This window comes from Neomonachus schauinslandi, chromosome 11 (assembly GCF_002201575.2).
Source record: "Neomonachus schauinslandi chromosome 11, ASM220157v2, whole genome shotgun sequence".
Taxonomy (NCBI): Eukaryota; Metazoa; Chordata; class Mammalia; order Carnivora; family Phocidae; genus Neomonachus; species Neomonachus schauinslandi.
In genome coordinates, this window is record NC_058413.1 from 9139663 (window position 1) to 9163226 (window position 23564).

At 52.5% G+C, this 23564-nt stretch overlaps 1 protein-coding gene across 6 annotated transcripts; it reads left to right on the top strand.

Annotated features, from left to right (window-relative positions):
* Positions 1-2077: 2077 nt before the first annotated feature.
* Positions 2078-22567, top strand: LOC110576330 (neutral alpha-glucosidase AB). 6 transcript variants are annotated; one of them, XM_044919837.1, is made up of 25 exons: positions 2078-2196; positions 3538-5049; positions 9666-9770; positions 9917-10025; positions 10267-10394; positions 12846-13025; positions 14346-14415; positions 14584-14671; positions 14759-14855; positions 15347-15527; positions 16137-16290; positions 16539-16774; positions 16857-16983; positions 17089-17168; positions 17598-17741; positions 17839-17935; positions 18269-18370; positions 18548-18791; positions 19991-20055; positions 20251-20327; positions 20436-20510; positions 20682-20795; positions 20919-21031; positions 21182-21282; positions 21421-22567. In XM_044919837.1, exons 1-25 carry the CDS (start codon positions 2117-2119, stop codon positions 21528-21530), a joined length of 4389 nt encoding a protein of 1462 aa, XP_044775772.1. In that variant the 5' UTR covers positions 2078-2116; the 3' UTR covers positions 21531-22567. The 6 variants fall into 6 exon arrangements, with proteins under 6 accessions (XP_044775772.1, XP_044775773.1, XP_021541160.1 ...); XM_044919838.1 differs by lacking the exons at positions 2078-2196; positions 3538-5049 and adding exons at positions 6913-6991; positions 13477-13542; XM_021685485.2 differs by lacking the exons at positions 2078-2196; positions 3538-5049 and adding an exon at positions 6913-6991.
* Positions 22568-23564: the final 997 nt, after the last annotated feature.

Genomic DNA, 23564 nt, shown 5'->3' on the forward strand with positions numbered 1-23564 from the left:
TCGGCTCAGGTCATGATCCCAGGGGCCTGGGATTGAGCCCCGCATCGGGCTCCCTGCTCGGTGCAGAGCCTGCTTCTCCCTCTCCCTCTGCCATTCCCTCCGCTTGTGCTCTCTGGCTCTATCCCTCTCTGTCAAATAAATAAATAAAATCTTTAAAATACCATCAACTTGGGGCGCCTGGGTGGCTCAGTCGTTAAGCGTCTGCCTTCGGCTCAGGTCATGATCCCAGGGTCCTGGGATCGAGCCCTGCATCGGGCTCCCTGCTCAGCGGGAAGCCTGCTTCTCCCTCTCCCACTCCCCCTGCTTGTGTTCCCTCTCTTGCTGTGTCTCTCTCTGTCAAATAAATAAATAAAAGATCTTAAAAAAAAAAAAAAGAAAAAGTGAGAGATTATATATTTAAAAAAAATAAAATACCATCAACTTAAAAAAACCCCACAAATATAATAAAAGTAGTGAATGCTTATATAGTGCTTACTTAACCATTGCAGGTTAATAATTACAGTGAATAATGTGGGGAACAAAGGCTAAAGAAATATAGAAAAAAATTAAACCTCCTTACAACTTATAGCCCATTGACAAGTACTTGAGACAGGCAGAGTGACCTTCCTCCAAGAACTCAACTGCTTCAATGTTAATACTTTGCTAGAAGCAAAAGGCAACCTTTGTTTGACATTAGCAACCTTTGTTTGACCGTAGCAGTCCTGGATCCTCTAAGTCTCCTTTAACATATGAAACTCCGTTTGGAAACGTCCTTCATCTCTTACCCTCCCCCCCCAAGATACATGTTAACAATCATCCTCCAAGCATATGAGACACTAATCTACATCTGAAGGGTCTCATGACTAAAGTTTACTAGACAGTAGTAAATGACCCCTCAAGGTCCTGGAAGCCTTAGAGACTTACGCTCTCTCCCTATCCCCCTCCCAACTTAAAAGTATATAATCAGTCACTCCTCCCAACCCCAGTGCAGCTCTTTCTGCCCACGGGTCCTGTCCCTGTGCTTTAATAAAACCTTTTTTTTTTTGCACAGTAGACGTCTCAAGAATTCTTTCTTGACCGTTCACTCCGGGACCCCAACATTTCACATCAGTGAACATATTCCCTGGTTTCAATTTTCACAACAAACCCTATGAGGGAGTTGTACTATTATCATCCTCATTGGGGAAGAGGAAATAGGCATAGAGAGGGTGTTGAGCAGAGTATACAGCCAGTAAGTGAGATAGCTGGAACTTGATCTAGACAGACTGGCTGTTGTGGGGGCTCTTCAAGAGGTGCATGTGAGCTCCTCATATAGTTAACCACACTCCCTCTCTGCAAGGGAGAGGAGAGGTCCTGAGTTGGCAGGCTGGGGAGAGAGCAAAGCCTAAACAATGAAGACTAACAGAAGGACCGAAGTGCCAGCTTATGACTGGGAGAACACCTACAGCCCAGCCAGCCCAATTTATTTTGGGCTTTTTCTCCTTCCCTTTATTTCCTTTTCCTCTCTTAGGAGTTTTCCCTCCCTCCCTCCTCATTCTCTCTCTCAGGCTCCCACCCACTGTGGAGCCCACGAGGGGCTTGAACTCACGCCCCTGAGATTGAAACCTGAACTGAGATCAGACTCCCAGCCTTAACCGACTGAGCCACCCAGGTGCCCCTGCCTCCTTTCTTTCCGTCTTCTTACCGCTTTATCCTTCCCTTCTCTCCTTTAACTGCTTTTTCCATTGTCACTGTTTGCTTACTTGTTTATTTATTTAATATCGTCACTATTTATTGATGAAAATGTCTCCTAGTGCTTCATTTTTTAAAACCTCCTGAGTTGAACACTGAATTTTTGGCTTTCGGAAAAATAATTAAATCCAACTGTGAATAGCCGCAGCTAGCTTTAGTTTGTGTCTTAAAAGCCTTTTGAGGGAAAACAAGGTTTTGTTGAGGCCGGTCGGATTCTCGTTGTCACCGTCGCAGTCCTGCTCTGGGATCCCGACGCGGTCCGGAACTAATGTATGAGGGTCGCGGACGTCGCCGGACGGGTTTTCCTGAGAAGCCTAGGCGCTGGTTCCTTTTGGGTTTCCCGTCAGCGCGCATGCGCTGCCTGCCCTTCGCCGCTCCCGCCTCGGGCTCCGGCTAGGGCTCCGGGATGTCCGCGTTGTGCGACCCTCCCGGGGCCCCGGGGCCTCCCGGTCCTGCCCCGGCCACCCACGGTCCCGCGCCGCTCAGGTAGTCAGAGCCCCTGGCATCTTCCCCCATCGCGCGGCCCTGCGCCGATCCCCAGCCTTCTCGGCAGAAACCCGGATCCTACCTCGAGAACTCGCGTCAGGGTTCTCAGAGATTCCTGCTCGGGTCTTCCCAGAACTCAGGGACTGCTTCACCAAAACTCTGGGCTCCAGTGCCCGCACTCCTAAGATCTCGGTCCTGCCTCCTCCTAACCGAAACGCCTAGTTACCCCAGATCCCGGCCTTGTTTTCCCAAGAGTTGGGGGTATCAGAACTCTTGGGAACCCAGCCGTCCTGCCCCTTTTAGACCCGAGAGAACCCAGGGTCCCCTGACTTTATGGAGACTCCCTGGGAACCCAGTCCCGAAAACCCATAAAATGCTTCCCTCTAGCCTTTGCCTTGCCCTCCAACTAGGCTACTCTCTCTCACCTTAGGGTGGTTTATTTGTTTATTTATTTATTTAAGGAATCAGAGAGGGCACAGCCGGAGCCCTATCAGCCCCTAGAGGATGCAGTCTTCTTTGGCAGAAAAGGCAGTAAGAGGAAGGGGACTTTGCCTCTTCCCCTGACACCGGCTTCTGAACGCCTAAGACTGAAGCAATCTGTTTTGGGAGGGGAAGGGTTGAAAGGCAGACATTACCTTGTCTGTATCCTAGGACACTGTGATTCCTAGGTACCAGGAGGATGCCCGGAGTTGGTTGTTGATGTGTTCAAGTGGTGGGTGGTTAGGATGCTTGCAGAATATGGGGAAGAAACAGGTACTAGGAGGCCTTAATGAAGGACAAGTTGAGTTTAGGATTTTCTTTAAGAGCATAATCCCCGGTGCTTGTGTTTTGGGGGGAGGGTAGTCAAGCTGGAAAGGTGTTTTTAAAAGCAGATGTTGTAGCCACACAAGATATATTTACTCAATTCAAAAAATACTCATGGAGTACCTCCTGTATGCCTGGCACTTCAATAGAAAGGGATTCAGTGTTGAAGAGAATAGAAATGTTTACTACCCTTTTGGAGCTTATAGTCTGATTACTTAACCTTGGTTTTCTTATCTGTAAAGTGGGATCATACCTTATTGGGCTGTTGTCTGGATTGAAATAATATACATAAAGTACTTAAAGAGTACCTGACATGAGTTACCTAACATTGATATTATTGTTATTATTGAAAGAAAAAATATTTATTGGTGATTAGTGTGAACTTGATATGGTGCTTAAGTGTTTCATGTGCATTATCTTATGAGGGAGGTACAGTTACCCCTGTTTTACATGGAAAGAAACCAAAGCTCACAAGGGGAATGTAATGTGCCTAACATCTCCCAACGCTCTAAGTCTGCTTCTCTTGCTTCCTTTTAGCGCTCAAGAGCTGTCCCAGGAAATCAAGGCTTTTCTGACTGGCGTGGACCCTATTCTGGGCCACCAACTCTCGGCCCGGGAACATGCTCGCTGTGGTCTTCTCCTGCTCCGCTCTTTGCCACCTGCTCGGGCTGCCGTGCTTGACCACTTGCGAGGTGTCTTTGATGAGAGTGTCCGGGCCCACCTGGCTGCCCTGGATGAAAGCCCTGTGGCTGGCCCCCCTCACCTCCGTCCACCCCCACCCTCCCATGTCCCCGCTGGGGGACCTGGTCTAGAAGATGTGGTGCAGGAAGTACAGCAGGTGCTGTCTGAGTTTATCCGGGCCAACCCGAAGGCCTGGGCACCTGTGATTAGCGCATGGTCCATTGACCTCATGGGGCAGCTGAGCAGCACATACTCAGGCCAGCACCAGCGTGTGCCCCATGCCACTGGCTCTCTCAACGAATTGCTGCAGCTGTGGATGGGCTGTCGGGCCACCCGCACATTAATGGACATCTATGTTCAGTGTCTCTCAGCTCTCATTGGTAGTTGCCCAGATGCCTGCGTGGACGCCTTGCTGGATACCTCTGTCCAGCATTCCCCACACTTCGACTGGGTTGTGGCCCACATTGGCTCCTCTTTTCCTGGCACTATCATCTCCCGAGTTCTCTCCTGTGGCCTTAAGGATTTCTGTGTTCACGGTGGGGCTGGAGGCGGAGCTGGTGGCAGTGGGGCAAGCTCTTCTCAAACCCCCTCTATAGACCCCTTCCCTGGATCTCCTGCTATCCCTGGGGAGAAACGGGTGCCCAAGATTGCCTCAGTTGTAGGCATCCTAGGGCACCTGGCCTCCCGCCACGGAGACAGCATCCGCCGGGAGCTTCTGCGAATGTTCCATGATAGCCTGGCAGGGGGTTCTGGGGGCCGGAGTGGGGACCCGTCCCTTCAGGCCACAGTCCCCTTCCTGCTGCAGCTGGCGGTCATGTCACCAGCTTTGCTGGGCACAGTCTCTGGAGAGTTGGTGGACTGCCTTAAGCCCCCAGCTGTGCTGAGTCAGCTGCAGCAACACCTGCAGGGATTCCCCCGAGAGGAGCTGGACAACATGCTGAATCTGGCTGTGCACCTGGTGAGCCAGGCCTCGGGGGCAGGTGCCTACCGCCTGTTGCAGTTCCTGGTGGACACAGCTATGCCTGCCTCAGTCATTACCACCCAAGGCCTGGCTGTGCCGGACACGGTGCGTGAGGCCTGTGACCGGCTGATCCAGCTGCTGCTGCTGCATCTGCAAAAACTGGTTCATCACCGGGGAGGGTCTCCCGGGGAAGGGGTGCTGGGCCCGCCCCCACCCCCCCGCCCTGTGCCCTTCCTAGATGCGCTAAGAAACCATGTTGGAGAGCTGTGTGGAGAGACCTTACGATTGGAACGGAAGCGCTTCCTTTGGCAACACCAGCTCCTGGGGCTGCTTTCTGTCTATACTCGGCCTAGCTGTGGACCTGAGGCCTTGGGCCATCTCCTGAGCCGGGCCCGAAGCCCTGAAGAGTTGAGTCTGGCCACCCAATTATATGCAGGGCTGGTGGTTAGCCTCTCTGGCCTCCTGCCTCTGGCTTTCCGAAGCTGCCTGGCTCGGGTGCATGCAGGGACTCTGCAGCCTCCCTTCACTGCCCGGTTCCTGCGCAACTTGGCACTGCTCGTGGGGTGGGAACAGCAGGGTGGTGAGGGCCCTGCAGCCCTAGGGGCCCAGTTTGGGGAGTCTGCATCAGCCCATTTGTCTGACCTGGCTCCTCTCCTGCTACATCCTGAGGAGGAAGTAGCTGAAGCTGCTGCCTCCCTCCTGGCCATTTGTCCCTTTCCTCAAGAAGCCCTGTCCCCCTCCCAACTCCTGGGACTGGTGAGAGCTGGAGTACATCGCTTCTTTGCGTCTCTGAGGCTGCATGGTCCCCCAGGGGTGGCTTCAGCCTCTCAGCTTCTTACCCGCCTCTCTCAGACCTCTCCAGCTGGCCTCAAGGCTGTCTTGCAGCTGCTAGTTGAGGGAGCCTTACATCGGGGCAACGCAGAACTGTTTGGAGGGGAAGTGGATAGGGACAATGAGACTCTTTCAGTTGTCTCAGCTCCTTTGGCTTCTGCCTCCCTGTTGGACACAAACAGGCGGCACACTGCAGCTGTGCCAGGGCCTGGAGGGATTTGGTCAGTTTTCCACGCTGGAGTCATCGGTCGTGGCCTCAAGCCACCCAAGTTTGTCCGGTCACGCAATCAGCAGGAAGTGGTCTATAACACCCAGAGCCTCCTCAGCCTCCTGGTGCACTGCTGCAGTGCCCCTGGGGGTCTGGAATGTGGGGGCTGCTGGGGGGCTCCCACCCTGAGCCCTGAGGCAGCCAAAGCGGTGGCAGTGACCTTGGTGGAGAGTGTGTGTCCTGATGCAGCTGGTGCTGAGCTAGCCTGGCCCCCTGAGGAGCACGCCCGGGCCACCGTGGAGCGGGATCTCCGCATTGGCCGGCGCTTCCGGGAACAGCCCTTGCTCTTTGAGCTGTTAAAGCTGGTGGCGGCTGCTCCCCCAGCCCTGTGCTACTGTTCCGTGCTCCTGCGGGGGCTACTAGCCGCCCTTCTGGGTCATTGGGAAGCCTCTCGCCACCCTGATACAGCTCACTCCCCCTGGCATCTGGAGGCATCCTGCACGCTGGTAGCTGTCATGGCAGAGGGAAGCCTCCTGCCACCAGCCCTGGGTAATATGCACGAGGTATTTAGCCAACTGGCACCTTTTGAAGTGCGTCTGCTGCTGCTCAGTGTCTGGGGCTTTCTCCGGGAGCATGGGCCATTGCCCCAGAAGTTCATCTTCCAGTCAGAGCGTGGCCGCTTCATCCGGGACTTCTCCAGGGAGGGCGGGGGTGAGGGTGGACCCCATCTCGCTGTGCTGCACAGCGTCCTCCACCGCAACATTGACCGCCTGGGCCTTTTCTCTGGCCGTTTCCAGGCACCTTCACCGTCCACTCTCCTTCGGCAGGGCACATAACCTTTTCCAAGCTTCGGAAGCCAAGGGAGGTTGAGCGGTGAGAGAGCTAGGGGGCTAAGGTGCTGCAGAAAGGTGGAGGATTCTCTTCTAAAACCTTGGCCTAAAGAGCGCTGTCACTTTTTTCCTCCCCCATCTTTTTTTTCTAAATAAAATTTGCCGAGTTGAGAAAAGCAGAGTCCAGTGCCTCTGTCTGACGCTGAGAGCTGGCAAAGTCGGACAGCACCTGGCTCTGGACAATCCCGCCCCCGCCCTCAGGCCACGCCCCTAGACCCGCCTGCCGCGGGCATTTATTGTGCGCGCTCTGCCAATGGGACAACCGCCCGGCGCCCTCCGGTCGAGCCAATCAGAAGGCCGGAAGGGGCGGGCGCTAAGATACGTGGCTCAACGCGCGCTGGGGGAGGAGAGCCTCGGGGTCAAGGAGCAAACCCGGCACAAGATGGCGGCGGTAGCGGCAGTGGCGGCGCGTAGGAGGCGGTGAGGAGCCCGGAACCCGGGGGCACGGCCGGGACGCCCCCAGGCCCCCCAAGCCCCGTATCTCTCCTTCTGTGTGTCCTCCTGAGACTCTGTTATCCCCCGGCCTCGTGAGCAGCCTTTGTCCCTCTGGAGGCGGCCTCAGGCTTTCCCGGTTTCCTCGCGGTACATCCGCGCGGCGTTGGGGGCCCTTGCTTCTGGGGCTCCCAGCTCCAGCCCGGCGGCTCAAGAGGGCCGCAACCGTTCGTTCTTATTGGCCTTGGCGGCTCGCGGCGGTTAACGCTGCCCCCTCCTTCCTGCAGTGTGCGGGCCATCCGGGCGGGGGACTAGACGCGGCCGGGCCTCCGGGAACGCAGTCCACTGTCCTGCGGGCCCTTCAGCCGGGAAGCCCCGCGGCCTGCTATCCCGCCTGCACTACCCTTCTTGCCCTACCCCCCGCCTCTCCCCAAGAGTCCCGGACCCTGCCCTGCCCTTGTCTTCACGTGGACACCAACCATGGCTTGTTCGGTGTTCACGGTCGCTGGGCACGGCTGGGGCAGGATCCCCTAAGTTCACGGTCTGCCTGGATGATGGTGCTCAAACACAACATGTAGTCGAATATTTTGGTCTGCGCTCTCGAGGTTCTGTTACCGAAAAGCAAAAAACAAAAAACGGCTCGAAACAATCACCAGTGCCACAAAACGTTTACCTGGACATAACGGATGTACTGGGGTGGGAGAGGCAGGTACTGTCACCAGCAGTGAAAAAAATATTGGACTGTAAACTCAACTCTCTGGAAGCCTGTGACCTGAAACAATAAACGGGTGCACCTTACCCTGTGGCTCATTCCTGACGTTGGCTTGTGACCACCTCTTGCTCTCGGGCGTTCAAGGCATCCCTGAGTTCCTAGGGCCTTCCAACAGGTCACATCTGAAAGATCTTTTAGAAATTCTATCCTCATTGGCATTTCTCCCAAGCCCATTGCATAGATTGTGCAAATACGACTCCAGAGGGTATTTAACTCACTGTACTTCTGATTACTGCTGCTTTGGGCAGGTGGACATGGAGTCAGTGGTGCAGGGTGCCTGTTGCAGTCACTCCTCAGGATCTGGGCCACAAGTCTTGCTGTTGAGTTTTCTGGTAGCATTTCTTGTGCTTGTTTTGCTACCAATTATTCCTGCTTGGCCTATCAAAAGACAGTGCCTGGTGTTTTCATCACTTTTCTGTGTGCCCTGGCTTGCTTTGCACATTCTTCTGGAACTGGAGGGCTTACTGTGTTCTGCCATCTCCCTTCTGGTGAATTTTCCTTACGTTTAGCTTTCAGGCAGATGCTGAGGCTAACGCTGGGTACAATGTATATAGTCTCTAGTTAGCAGTTTGCAAAGTTTTAAGACTTAGAAGAAGAGAAGCCTGTGTTTGTTTTCTCTCCTATTTGGGACACTTTAAGAGTGTGCTCCTGGACAACCCACATCAGTCGCTGGGAAAGCGTGTTTAAAATGCAGATTCTCCCAGGGTTCGGGAATCTACATTTACTAAACACTGCAGGTAATTCTTAACAGACAATGAAGTTTGAGAACCTCTGTTTAGGATTTACTGAGAATGGATGAATGTATCTTTCAAACTAACTTGTTTAGCCAATTAGTCCCTTGTCTGTCATTTGATAGCACTTTGGGGAAGTAACAGTTTGTGGTAACCTTGGGGTAATGGTCCTCAGTGAGGCAGGCCCTGCTGGTAGGTAGCGTGCTGTATTGTGTATCATGAAGTACGTGGGCCCCGGAGTCAGGCAGAGCTGAGTTCAATCCCAGTTTCACCCCTTATTAGCAGTTCAGTTTTGGATGGATTATTGAACCTTTTATGCTTCGATTTTCCCATCTGGGAAAAACCCCAACCCTACATTCACCAAGAAAACAACGAAAGAAATGAAAAAGAGGTAGTATGTATCAAGAAGTGGTTTTGAGTGATGGTTGCCCATTAGAGTTGTTTTGAGGAGATTTTAAAAACTCTGATGCCCAGGCCCCGCTTCGTGCCAGTTCGATCAGAATCTCTGGGGGTGAGATTGGCACTTTTAAAAACTTCAGGCTGAGTTGAAAACTAGGGATATAGGCAGTTAGCCTGGACCCTGGGGGTATGTTAGGATTCAGTACATGTGGCTGTTGTTACTCTTTTCAGGCTTAGGTCATGGTAGTGCCGACTTATTTTGAAGATCTAGGAGTGGAGGTCAGAGGAGTAGGATGCCTAGGGTGCTAGGGATGTTGGGAATCTGGGTATTGTGACAACAGGCTAGCTGAGGGTACATCTTTAACTTTTCCACCGTAGCTCTACCTAAAGCCTTCCCCGTGGAAAGGCATGGCTCACTTTGTTTCTCTGTTCCTCACATGGTGCCACCACTTCCCCTGGGACTGGCTGTTACTGCTCCTTTCCTCTGAGAAGCTGATGTAACCAGAGTCAATACCAGGGCCTCTGAAGGCCAAAGATCCTTTGTCCACTTCCCCTGCCTTTTGAAGGGAAGGTGTGAGTGAGCCAACTCCTCAGGCCTGACATTTCATCCCATGTCCACTGTGCCTTCTCTTCTATTTGACCAGACTCTATTTTTCTCCCCTTTTAGGGTTGTGGTGGGAAGGGGCCTTTCCCTGTGAAGGTGGGGCCTTTTCTGATCTCTGTGCTGATTGTTCCCTCTTTGTCTTTTTTTCCTCCTTAGGTCTGGGACAGGTTTGGTACTCGCTTGTTTAGGGGTCTGCCTGGGAGTTACCCTTGCTGTGGATAGAAGCAACTTTAAGACCTGTGAAGGGAGTTCCTTCTGCAAGTATGATATTTCTTGGAGAGTGGGATGGAAAATAGGGTACTGTGGGAGGTGCTGTGGCAGATGGGGGGTAGCCTGGGGACATTGCAGGTGGTAGAGGGACCTAGGAACATCGGGGAACCTTCCCTCCTTCCCATTTCACTTGGCAGGAGGCAACGAAGCATGCGGCCAGGCCTCTCTCCGTACCGAGCCTTGCTGGACTCTCTACATCTTGGTCCTGATGCCCTCACAGTTCATCTGATCAACGAGGTCACGAAGGTCAGGGGAGAAAAGGAGGAGTCTGGTGGGGGTGGCGAAATGGCTAAGGGGTAATTCGGCAAAGGTGAACCTGTAGCCAACATTCTATCCCAGCCATCTTGGGATTTTGTGAGGAATTCGGATCTCAGATCCCTTAGGTAAGGGGCTAGAAGGAGGAGACCCCTCAGGAGGGAGTGGGTTCAGAGGGCATTCCATGGTGTAGCCCTCTCCCTTCTCCAGATCCAAACCTCTGCCCCCACAGGTAGTGCTGCTGCTGGAGCTCCAGGGGCTTCAAAAGAATATGACCCGGATCAGGATTGATGAACTGGAGCCCCGGCGGCCCCGATATCGGGTGTCAGATGTATTGGTGGCCGATCCCCCCACATCTCGGTAAATTTTTCCTGAGAAACCTATCCATTTCCCTGCTCCTTTTGTCCTTCCCGATTAACCTTTATTTGGCTGATTTTTTTTCCCACTTTGGGGTAACAGCTGACTCTATCTCGTCACTCTGCTAACCTTGCTCCATTTCTCCCTCTGTTTCACGCATTTTCTCTTCTGCCCTTTTTCTTCTTTCATTCTGCAGATACTGCTTCCAGTTCTGTGCCAGGCCTGGGCTAGGGGCTGGCAATGCAAGAGTAGATAAACAAGGCCCCAGGTCTTGCCCTCCAGTGTTAGTGTCTCTGTGGTTGATTCCTCCCGTCCTTTCCCTTCCCCTTACTTTTCTCTTTTTCTTTGTTTTTCTTCAGATACTCATGATATGATTACTCAAATTCTTGAATCATGACACAGTGTCATTATGAGTATTCCATGCATGGCTCGCTCGCTCTCTCTCTTTAAGTTTGTTTATTTATTTATTTTTTTTAGTAATCTCTGCACCCGACGGGCTCAAACCCACAACCCCGAGGTCAAGAGTCACATGCTCTGCTGACTGAGCCAGCCCAGCACCCCATGCATGGCTCTCTATTAAGTACCTAATTAATTAATTTATTTTTTAAAAAAGATTTTATTTATTTATTTGACAGAGAGAGAGAATGAGCACAAGCAGGCAGAGTGGCAGGCAGATGGAGAGGGAGAAACAGGCTCCGCTGAGCAGGGAGCCGGATGTGGGGCTCGATCCCAAGACCCCGGGATCATGACCTGAGCCGAAGGCAGCCGCTTAACAGACTGAGCCACCCAGGTGCCCCTATTAAGTACTTAATTTAAAAAATGATATAATAAGGGGTGCCTGGGTGGCTCAGTCGTTAAGCGTCTGCCTTCGGCTCAGGTCATGATCCCAGGGTCCTGGGATCGAGCCCCGCATCGGGCTCCCTGCTCAGCGGGAAGCCTGCTTCTCCCTCTCCCACTCCCCCTGCTTGTGTTCCCTCTCTCGCTGTCTCTCTCTCTCTGTCAAATAAATAAATAAAAATCTTAAAGAAAATCTATAGAAAACGATAAGATAAACTCTCTTCCCTGTATATCCTTTACCCAGCCCAACCATTACTTCTCACTCTCTGTGGTCCTGACTGCCCCCAGAGGTGAGTGTTACTCTAAAGTTCATCATTCCCTTGTCTTGTTCTTACAGTTGTATCACGTGTGTGCACATAAGAACAGATATACACAAACGTATTCGTGTTTGTGTGCCTAAGCCATAAACTACGTAGGTGTGTTTGGTTTTGAGTGTTATAGGGTAAGTATCCTAGTGAATGTGGGCTTCTGGAACTTCCGTTTTTGACATAACTTTATATAACTCTGTTGCATGTAGCTTTAGAAATTCATTTTTACTGCCATATATATTCATACGGTGCCCCATGGTGTTAGCATTTTCTAAGTTGTGTTTATTATTAATTTTTTAATATAATTTTTAACTTTTATATTTCTTATATTTTATATAATCTTATATTTTTAATTTAACTTTAATTTTTTATATACTTTTTACAAAATATTTGTTTATTTGACAGAGAACAAGCAGGGGGAGTTGCAGGCAGAGGGAGAGGGAGAGGCAGGCTCCCCACTGAGCAGGGAGCCTGATGTGGGGCTTGATTGCAGGAACTTGGGATCATGACCCGAGCCAAAGGAGACGCTTAACCAACTGAGCCACCCAGGCGCCCCTCTAAGTTGTGTTGAAATAATTCTTCTCTATCTCAAGGTCAGAAAAATATTTTTTTTTCTAAAAATCTTACTTTAGGGACGCCTGGCTGGCTCAGTCAACAGAATATACAATTTTTTTTTTTTTTTAAGATTTTATTTATTCATTCGAGACACAGATAGAGCAGGAGCAGGGCGAGAGGCAGAGGGAGAGGGAGAAGCAGGCTCCCTGCTGAGCCAGGAGCCAGACGTGGGGCTCGATCCCAGGACCCTGGGATCATGATTTGAGCCAAAGGCAGACGCTTAACCATCTAAGCCACCCAGGCGCCCCAGAACATACGACTCTTGATCTTGGGTTTGTGGGTTTGAGCCCCATGTTGGGTGTAGAGATTACTTAAAAAAAAAAAAAAAAGAATTAAAAAATCTTATTTTAAAATGTTAAGTAATAACCTGTCTGGAGTTGATACTAGTATCTGGTATGAGGTAGGTATTTGGTACCATTTTTTTCCTGTTCAGGAAATCTGTTTTTCCGACTTCACTATTGAATAGTCCTCTTTTCCTCACCAACCGCCATGCTACCTCTGTTACATTTCTAAGTTCTAAGTATGCTTGGGTCCATTGCCAAGCTCTTCTTTGGTTCCTTTGGTGAATCTGTCCGCCCTGGCACTCCCCACACCACCTGTAGCTCTTAGCAGTCTCCCTCCACCCCCCCCAAAAGTGTCATCACTACTCTTCACCCTTTGTGCTTCTTTGTGTCCCTTTCGATCTCTTTCCCAGGCTTTCTGTCTCTGCCCGTGATGATAACAGCGTGGAGCTCACTGTGGCTGAGGGACCCTATAAAATCATCTTGACGGCGCGGCCATTTCGCCTGGACCTGCTAGAGGACCGCAGTCTTCTGCTCAGTGTCAATGCCCGAGGACTCTTGGATTTTGAGCACCAGAGGGCCCCCAGGGTCCCGTGAGTACAGGGGTTGGGACCGGAGAGAACCTAATGTGCCAGAGCCCAGGGATGTGGTGGATTTGGCCCCGGGTCCCTGGGAGGAGACAGGGTGGCAGGACCACCGTAGGGGCTGGGGCTGGGAAAAGCTGCTCTCGGGGAGAGTAGGAAGCAGACCCGGGTCGCGGTTTTCTCCGTTTCCTGTACAGATCAGGAGGCAAGTCACTTTTGTCTCTGAGCTGTACCCTGGGCACCTCCTCTGGAAGGCCTGCCTGGGTCTGCCTTTCCCTCTTCCCCTTCTCACACCATCACATTTCCCAGGTTTATTTTCTTCTTTTTTTTTTTTGGTTTCTTTTCCGCCCCACCCCCCATCTCTGGAAGTTTGTCGACTGAAACTCACTTTTATGTTTCTGTTTTTGTGTTGGTTTTGTGCCTCCTTTTCCCCTTCCCTACCCATCTCCTCCTGCCCCAGTTTCTCGGATAAAGTTAGTCTCACGCTCGGTAGCATTTGGGATAAGATCAAGAACCTTTTCTCTAGGTAAATCCATGGCCACTGGTACTGTATCTGTTCCTCTGCCCTTACCTGCCCTTCACTCTGGCCCCCAGGGGAAGGTGCCCCAGACCTTCCTATGCCCTGCCCTTCACTCACCCTTCTTTCCCCAGATACGTGGTATCTGGTCCCTGTTCCCCTGTGGGAGCTCCCTAGGAGAAGGAAGATGAAATGCTGGGAGTCCTTAAGGAATGTAGGGTGCTTCTTGCTTTGCCAAGGGGTGGAGAGATGCCGCCCGATGCTGGGGTTTCTGGCTCTTAGCGGGAGTGCACAGAGGCTCTAGGTGGAACTGCTTGCCAGCTGCCCTTGAAAGCTTTCTTTGGCAGAACCTCTTGTTTGAGTCCCTGCATATATCTCTAGAGGCTTGACCATGGTATGACCCACTTGCCTTTGTAAAACCCTGGTGTCAGGCCAAGAGGCTGAGGCCCAGTGAGAGTAGCTGGGGCCACATTCTCTCGGAGGCTGCAGAGCCAGCACTGACATTGCCAGTCCAGGCACTTGAACCATCCCGCCTGTCTCTTCTGGAATGCAGGCAGAGGCTAGTGATTTAGTCCTGTGTGTGGAAGGCACCTCCTGGTGGCATTTAATCATTTCCCTTTCTCATTTCTCTCCCCGTCCTTTGCATATTGATCTGCTCACTGGGGTCCCTCGCCAAGCTTTAACATTCAGTCCCTTCCTCCAATGCCTTCGTTCCTTTGGACCCTTGGCTCTCTATTCCCTTACCCCTCCTTCCACTAGCCCCTCGTCCCTGCCCCCTCTGGATTGGAGCAGACAGCTCTCCTACCTTCCAGGCAAGGATCAAAAGACCCAGCTGAGGGCGGTGGGGCCCAGCCCGAGGAAGCAACTGGGGATGGTGACAAGGCAAGTCGGTGGGCTGGGTGGTTGGGCACAGGGCTGGCTGGGAGGTTGGAGGGGAAAGGCCCACAGGAAACTTGAGCTCAGTCTCCCCACTGGGGACGGGATTTAGAAGAGGGTGGGGGAAGAGAGAGCTAGTGTGTGATTGGAGGTGGTCTGCTTTCCTCCTCACAGCCAGAGGAGACCCAGGGGAAAGCAGAGAAAGATGAGCCAGGAGCCTGGGAGGAGACGTTCAAAACTCACTCTGACAGCAAGCCATATGGTGAGGGACTGGGAGAGCCTTGGGCAGGGACGCAGGGACTCCTTGTCAAACAGAAGCTTTGAAGCCCATCTTTTGCTTTCCTTCCAGGCCCCACGTCTGTGGGTTTGGACTTCTCCCTGCCAGGCATGGAGCATGTGTATGGGATCCCTGAGCATGCAGACAACCTGAGGCTAAAGGTCACTGAGTGAGTCCCATGGTGACATCAAGAAATGGGGAAAGAGGGGTCGGACATTAGGGCTGTGGGGCGGTGTCCATGCAGTTTGGATACTCTGGACAAGCATGGATCACTTCCTGTGGCCAGATCACCTTTGGTGATCAGAAAATTCTCCTTTGAGGGGCGCCTGGGTAGCTCAGTCAGTTAAGCATCTGCCTTCAGGGGCACCTGGGTGGCTCAGTCGTTAAGCGTCTCCCTTCGGCTCAGGTCATGATCCCAGGGTCCTGGGCTCAAGCCTTGCATCAGGCTCCCTGCTCAGCGGGGAGTCTGCTTCTCCCTCTTCCTTTGCCCCTCCCCCCTGCTTGTGCACTCTCTGTCTCTCTCATAAATAAATAAAATTTAAAAAAAAAAATTCTCCTTTGAGAAGGAGCAGGGGGGCCAGTTTTTATCACTCACCTGTATCTGTGGGATGGAGGTTGTGGGTGCCACAGCCTAGGGCCAGTCTGTCTGTCTGCCTGCAGGGGTGGGGAGCCGTACCGCCTCTACAATTTGGATGTATTCCAGTACGAGCTGTACAACCCCATGGCCCTGTATGGGTCTGTGCCTGTGCTTCTGGCACACAGCCCTCATCGGGACCTGGGCATCTTCTGGCTCAATGCCGCAGAGACCTGGGTTGACATATCTTCCAACACTGCAGGGAAGGTGAGCACGCATGCGGAGAGGAGTAAGAGAGTGAGTCTTCAGGCCTGAGGCAAATGCGTGTGCTAGGGGCGTTTACTTTGAAGTGGCTGGCTGGAGGCTCTCGGGGATAACTGTTTGGGGACTGGGTGGGAGAAGGGGCCCTTAGCCTTGGGAGCAGCATTTGAGTTCCCTGGTCATTCCCAGAAAACACACACTCATGGAGAAAATATTGCTTCTTCTGCATCTGTTGTCAGTACATTTGTTAGTGATCATTTGTCATGTACTAGACACTCTTGGAGGTGCTGGGGATATATTGCTCATTGAGGTAGGAAAGGTTCTTATTCTCAGGGTGGAAGACAGATGTTAAACAGGTAAGAAGGCGGGGTGAGTTCCGCAGCGGTAAGTGTTGAGAAGGAAATGCAGTGATCACGTGGTGGGGACGGAGGCAGTGCTGTTTGAGATGGCGTGGTCCAGAAAAGCCTCACTGAGGAGGTGATACCTGATCTCAGCCCTGACTGACTCCTTAGGACCCAGCTGTGTGAGGACTCTGAAGAAAACATTGCTGCTTTGTCTCTAGGTCAGGGAAGAAGAGGGTGGGTGTCGGACCTGTGTCTCTGGTCCCCTCTGTAGACCCTGTTTGGGAAGATGCTAGACTACCTTCAAGGCTCTGGGGAGACCCCGCAGACAGATGTCCGCTGGATGTCGGAGAGTGGCATCATTGATGTCTTCCTGCTGCTTGGGCCCTCTGTCTCTGATGTATTCCGGCAGTATGCCAGTCTCACAGGTACGTGTGTCCCCTCTCTGCCAGCCAGCAGCCTCCTCCGCTGGCCCTGTCTTCCTGAGATGGGTGACTCCGTTTTCAAAAATTCTGTGCCTCAGCCTGCTTACTAGCCTAGTACCCTTCTCTCTCTGTCTCTCTGTCTCTGTCTCTCTCTCTCTCTCCCCCTCTCTCCAACAAGCCTCCCTCAATTTCTGGGTGTTCCCGATGGCCCCAGGTTGGGCCTGACCCCATTGTGACCCCCGTGCCTGCAGGGACCCAGGCATTGCCCCCGCTCTTCTCCCTCGGCTACCACCAGAGCCGCTGGAACTACCGGGATGAGGCTGATGTGCTGGAAGTCGATCAGGGCTTCGATGATCACAACCTGCCCTGCGATGTCATTTGGCTGGACATCGAGCATGCCGATGGCAAGCGGTACTTCACCTGGGACCCCAGCCGTTTCCCCCAACCCCTTACCATGCTGGAACACTTGGCCTCCAAGAGGCGGAAGGTAAGAGGGCTGTGGTCATGCTCAGTCTTCTCAGGCACAACAGCCCTGGAGAGCTCTGAGCACCCCTGTTCCTTGCCTGCAGCTGGTGACCATTGTGGACCCCCACATCAAGGTGGATTCCGGCTACCGTGTACACGAAGAGTTGCAGAGCCGGGGTCTGTATGTGAAAACCCGGGATGGCTCTGACTACGAGGGCTGGTGCTGGCCAGGTAGGTGGGCCCAGAATTGAGGGAGAGGCTATTGTGAGACCAGGGAGGTAGGATGGGAGCCATTTTGCCCCTTGGAGGTTGATAGCCAGCCTTAACTTGTCCTAGGCGCTGCTGGTTACCCTGACTTTACCAATCCCACAATGAGGGCCTGGTGGGCTAACATGTTCAGCTTTGACAACTATGAGGTACGGCAGCCCCTCCCCTGCCTGCATCTGTCTCTCCCACCCTGCCTCCCTAAGTCTGTCATTCTCTGCCAGCCAGCCCTGCTGTGGTTGGTTGCCTGTATTTTTTTTTTTTAAGATTTATTTATTTGAGAGAGAGTGTGTGCGGGGAGGGGGGTGCAGAGAGAGCAGGAGAGAAGCAGACTCCCCCCTGAGGGCAGAGCCTGACAATGGGCTTGATCCCACCACCCTGAGATCATGACTTGAGCCGGTAGTCTCGGTGCTTAACTGACTGAGCCCCGCAGGCGCCCCTGGCTGCCTGTATTTATTAGGAGCATTTATCATGCTCCTCAGAGGACCCTGAGAAATGCTTTTTGGATTCTTAGGAGTTCTCTGCTCTCACAGTTTGTCTTTTTCCTCCCCTCTGTCCCATTTTCTGCCTCGTGTGCCTAGGGCTCAGCTCCCAACCTCTATGTCTGGAATGACATGAACGAACCGTCTGTGTTCAATGGTCCAGAGGTTACCATGCTCAAGGATGCCCAACATTATGGGGGCTGGGAGCACCGAGACGTGCATAACATCTATGGCTTCTACGTGGTAAGAGGCTGAGTGAGGAGAGCCTGCGGGCTGGGTAACTTATACAGGACAGCAGGCTTTTGTTCCTCACTACCGCTTCTCTCCTGTGTCCACCCAGCACATGGCAACGGCAGACGGGTTGGTGCTGCGCTCTGGGGGCCTAGAGCGCCCTTTTGTCCTGAGCAGGGCTTTCTTTGCTGGCTCCCAGCGCTTTGGTAAGATTTGGAGAATAGAGCTGTGACAGAGGGTGTGAAGGCCAGATGGGAAGAGTGGTGCACCAGGGCCTGCTTCTCGGAGAAATGTGTCCACGCGGCTGTCCTCCGGGAGCAGCAGGCTGCATCTCCGTCCCTCCCCCCCGAACCTGCGCACTTTAAGGGGATCCAGGGATGGGGGAGGACCAGTCCCCTTTCAAGTGCTGTTGTGAATTCTGCCACCTTGGACAGGACCCCGGGGGCCCTAGAAAGATGTGGCAGGTCATAGGAGTTGGCTGTATGAAAAGCAGAGCCCCTCCACTGTTGGCAAGCTCCATCTCCCTCATCTTCCCTTAGGAGCTGTGTGGACAGGGGACAACACTGCTGAGTGGGACCATTTGAAGATCTCTATTCCTATGTGTCTCAGCTTGGGGCTGGTGGGACTTTCCTTCTGTGGAGGTGAGAGGGGGAGGAATTGAGGGTCTTGGTTTGGTGGGAGAGGAGCCGGGTAGAGGGCACAGGACCCAGGCACAAACAGAGAGCTGAGAGTCTAGGGTGGGACCTGGGGGGGCTCCTTAGGATTGAGCCCTCTTTTCACCCTCTTTTCCAACCTCTTTCCTCCCTCCCCTCTCCCAGCGGATGTGGGCGGCTTCTTCAAAAATCCAGAGCCAGAGCTGCTTGTGCGCTGGTACCAGATGGGAGCCTACCAGCCATTCTTCCGGGCACATGCACACTTGGACACTGGGCGGCGAGAGCCCTGGCTCTTACCAGCTCAGTACCATGACATCATCCGAGATGCCTTGGGCCAGCGATACTCCTTGCTGCCCTTCTGGTACACTCTCTTCTATCAGGCCCACCGTGAAGGCATTCCTGTCATGAGGTGAGGCATTCAGCTGGGTCTGCGTAGAGTGGGCTGAGGTGGCTGAGGGACAGTGGGGAACTGGGCTCCATCTCTGGGCCTCTTTTACCACTCACCAGGGCCTTAGAAAGGAGGGAAATGCTGGCTGCAAGGTCAAGAGTAAGAAGAGACTAAGTAGCAGTAGCAGTAAACATTGCTGCCAGGCATTGTTCATCACTGTCCCTAGAGCCTGAAACAAGGCAGACAAGTATCCTTCCATCCTTGGGAGTAAGACACACAGACATGTACACAAATATGCAAATAAGAAAATTGCCGGGGCGCGTGGGTGGCTCAGTCGTTAAGCGTCTGCCTTCGGCTCAGGTCATGATCCCAGGGTCCTGGGATCGAGCCCCACATCGGGCTCCCTGCTCAGCGGGAAGCCTGCTTCTCCCTCTCTCACTCCCCCTGCTTGTGTTCCCTCTCTCGCTGTCTCTCTCTGTGTCAAATAAATAAATAAAAGTCTTTAAAAAAAAATTAAAAAAAAGAAAATTGCCAACAGTGATAAGCTCTTTGAATAGGGTAATGTAATTTAGTTCTACAAATGGCCTTTTTAAGAAGAAGGACATGTGAGCGGCACCTGGGTGGCTCATTCGGTTAAGCGTCCGACTTTTGATCTCAGCTCAGGTCTTGATCTCAGGATCATGAGTTCAAGCCCCATATTGGGCTCCATGCTGGGTGTAGGGCCTACTTAAACAAAAAAAAGGGCATGTGAGATGAGGCCTGACTAAGGAGGAAGATGGACTTTTGTGATCCAGAGGAAGAAAGTTCCCAGCACAGGAGATTGCAAGTGCAGACATCCTAAAGTGGAAATGAGTTTGTTGTGTTCCAGGGATAGAAAGACCAGTGTGTCTCAGGGTAAGGACCCAGGGGAAGAGGTAGGAGATGCTGTAGGAGAGGAAAATTCGACCTGATGCAGGATAATGAAATGGCCACTGGAATGTTGCCGTGTGGAATAGTTTCAGGAGGAGGTTGGGGAGGAGGAGGCAAGGAGATGGATTAGAAAGTTCAGTGACTAGACCAAGGGTAGGTTGTGTAGCTGAGGCCTACCGTGCAGTTGGGCTGTCTCGCGCAAGCTCCTGGCTTGTACCATGTGCTGTTCTTATTTCCGGTTCCTGGGCTAGCATCTTTGATCTCTGCCAAGACAGCAGGTGTCTTCCCTTGTTTTCTTGCTTCCTTCCTAGGCCCCTGTGGGTACATTATCCTCAGGATGTGACTACCTTCAGTATAGACGATCAGTTCCTGCTCGGTGAGAAATGGAGGGGACAGTTGCTGGTGGTTTGGGATAGGGCTGAGAAGAAGTAAGCACCTGTGGGAGAGATGTCTGTGAATGCCCAGGGAGGGAGGAGTGAGTGAGGCCAGTGGCACAAGGCGGCAGGCGTTTTGGTGCTTCCTGCCTGGGAACTGGTCCCCTCAGTTCACAGCTGATTCTGGTGTGTTTTAGGGGATGCATTATTGGTTCACCCTGTATCAGACTCCGGGGCTCATGGTGTGCAGGTCTATCTGCCGGGCCAAGGGGAGGTGAGTTAAGGAAGGAAGGGTGTGGTGGGGAAAGGTGGTGAAGGCCAACGAGGGTAAATAGGATGGGGGCCATGTGCAGTGACCTACTGTGTGTTCTGCCACCCACAGGTGTGGTATGACATTCAGAGCTACCAGAAGCATTATGGTCCCCAGACCCTGTACCTGCCTGTAACCCTGAGCAGTGTGAGTATGCCTGGCCCAGCTGCCAGCTCCATCTGCCTGTCAGTTTCCAGAAGGGGAGAGTGTGTGCTTTGGGGTCCAGTACGTAAGTGGGCACAGAGGGGCAAGAGCAAAAGACACTGCCGGGCCCAAGATTGGACAGTGGGGCAACTTCATCCCCTGCTCTTGCCCTAGATCCCTGTGTTTCAGCGTGGAGGGACAATTATCCCTCGGTGGATGCGAGTGCGGCGCTCTTCTGACTGTATGAAGGATGACCCCATCACTCTTTTTGTTGCTCTCAGTCCCCAGGTGAGCGTGTGGGCAGGGAGCCCCCTCAGCCCTCTGCCTGCCTTCCTGGGATTCAGTCCCTGGGGGGAGTGCCCCCCACTCTCTCTTGGGCTCAGGCTCTCCCCTATCCCACTTCCCGCTTAGGGTACGGCCCAAGGAGAGCTCTTTCTAGATGATGGGCACACATTCAACTATCAGACTCGCCATGAGTTCCTGTTGCGTCGGTTCTCGTTCTCTGGCAACAGCCTTGTCTCCAGGTAAGGAAGTGCTCATTCGTCCTTGGTAGCCTCAGGGATGTTCACAGTGCACTGTGCTCTTTTCTTGCATATGACCTTGCTCTGGGTCTCCTCCTTCCTTCTACTCTGACATCTTTCTCCCTGACAGGCGTCTGTTTTTGTTCCCTCTAGCTCAGCAGACCCCAAAGGCCACTTTGAGACACCAATCTGGATTGAGCGGGTGGTGATAATAGGGGCCGGAAAGCCAGCAGCTGTGGTCCTCCAGACAAAAGGTGAGGGGTGAGACTGGCCCCCAGGCGGGGGAAAGAGGGGAAGTAGGGGCAGGGCTGGGACACCTTGCCTGTAGGAAAGCAGTTGCTATGCCGTAGCCTGTTGCTGTGACCATGGAACGCTTTCTTTTTCTCCACCAGGATCTCCTGAAAGCCGCCTGTCCTTCCAACATGACCCTGAGACCTCTGTGTTGATCCTGCGCAAGCCTGGCGTCAACGTGGCATCCGACTGGAGCATTCACCTGCGATAACACAAGGGATGTTGGGGGGTGGGAGGGGGTGCAGTGGTGACGAGAGTTCCTCTTCCTTCTGCCTTGGGGTTTGACCCTCCCCAGACTTCACCTTTCTTATCTGAAGACTCAAATTCTGCCAACATCTGGGCAGGATGAGAAGCTGTCCCTGCACTCTGAATTCCTCCTGTGACCTCCTGACCTCTGCCACCCGCTGACACCAAGTCTCCCATCGTCCCTCAACACTCTGTTGCTCTAACTGGAGCACATTCACCTGTGAAGACCTGGGGACCATGAGGCCCTTGCTTTCCCTTCTTTTTCCTTTCTTTTGGGGGCCCCGAATCTCCTCTAGACCTTCTTCATTCATACCTCTCGTGTGTTGATGCCATGTCTTGGAAGAAGAAGAGGGCAGTGAGCTTTAGGGCTCCTTTTCTCCTTCCCCTTCCCTCCCCACCAAACTGCTCTCCCTCCTTTTATTTCTTTCTCCCGATTCTTCTCTGTCAGCCCTCCCCTTTTTATGCCCCACTGATACACTGGGACCACCCCTTACCTGATAAGGGATGAATGGATCAAAGGAGTGAGGTTGCTGGAGAACATCCTCTTCCCTGTTGCCCCAACCTTTCCTCTCCCCGATTGCTTCTAGAGCTGCTGCAGTTCTGACAGGGGCAGTTCTATCTTCCCTGTCCTTTGGGGGAAAGAAGTTTCCACTCTTCCTTAAGAGGGGATGGGCATTAAACTTCTTTTGCCCCCTTTTTGTCCCCTCAGGGGGCATTCAAGTTGGAGAAATCAGTTGTGGTTTCATCAAATCATGGTCACCTGTATTTATTGCTGGGAGAAGGCTGAGGGTGGGGGGAGATGATCATGTGTGCCCAGGGTTAGCTTGAAGCCCTGGGTGGGGGGGGGGGGGAGGACTAACTGGGGACAAGGGGGAATATTTGTGGCCATTTTTTTTACTTCCTCTTGGCCCCCGGCTGCGACAGGTTTTGATAAAAGGAGAAACAATAAAGAGAGAAACCAATAAATAACTGTTGGTGTCCGGATTCTGATTCTGGCCTGAACCACAGACCCTTAGAAGCCTAAGGGCCTGACATTTTCATCTAACTTCAGCATGAGCCTCATCAGTTCAGCAAAATGAATGAGTGCAAGTCTTCCTCAACTTGCTAGATGCCAATATTTTCATCGAGGAGTCCAGCAAGGTCATCAGATTTTAGCAGGCCTAGTTAATAGTGGTGACCAGAGCTGATGGGGTCTCTCTTGAATAGAAACAGCTTTATAGTCATGTTCACATGCACAAGGCTGCTTCTCCTTAGCATCACTTTTTAAAACTCCCCATTGTTTTGGTGACAGGAAATAGATTTCTCCATTTTGGAGACTACCAGTTTTAGAGATGATTTTACCAGAAACAAGAGGGTTGTGTTTTTTTTAGGGAAAATGCTCAGGAAGGCTTGTGCCTGTGAGTAGTAAGGGGATGTCTTCGTGCAATTTTCAGCTCAAATATTGGCGATTTCCTGGGAGGTAGCTCACTGCCTTGGCCCCCCACTCCCCACCCTCCCCCCATACACCGCGACCCTTGTTCTCATCCGTTTGAGAAACGTGGGTCAGAGGAAAGGGTACAGATTTTGGAGACAGGTATCTAGAAGGGACATAGAAAACTACATAGTGGCAATTTCATAGTTTTTGTCAACCTTGGCTACTTGTCCGTGAAATGGGGACAATACCACCTGTCTCAGGATTAGAGTGAGAAATGCAATGCGTGAGAGCACAGGCCTGGCACGGGAGAAGTCCAAGATTTCATTCATTCGTGTAACAAGCGTTTGTAGAACTGTTACTGGGTGCTGTGGTTGAAAAATGAATGAATGAAAATGAGGAAATCTGCGCACAGGGACTGGAGTTCAAGGGGAAGTTCTCAAAGTCGCTCCCACCAGGCTTCTCACTGCCCGCCACGCGAGCTCGCCACGCCGGATGTGACGCCACCCGCTCCCGTGGTTCCCAGAACTGGGTGGAGGGACCGGAAATTAACCCGAGGGGCGGGGTGCAGACTGACCGGAAGTGGGG

Bases quoted from the DNA above. Each gene is read 5' to 3' on its own strand.
- LOC110576330 (XM_044919837.1), top strand. From the start codon at position 2,117: ATGTCCGCGTTGTGCGACCCTCCCGGGGCCCCGGGGCCTCCCGGTCCT. The intron at 15,528-16,136 runs GTGAGCACGCAT...TCCCCTCTGTAG, and splicing joins CTTCCAACACTGCAGGGAAG to ACCCTGTTTGGGAAGATGCT. The intron at 16,291-16,538 runs GTACGTGTGTCC...CCGTGCCTGCAG, and splicing joins GCAGTATGCCAGTCTCACAG to GGACCCAGGCATTGCCCCCG.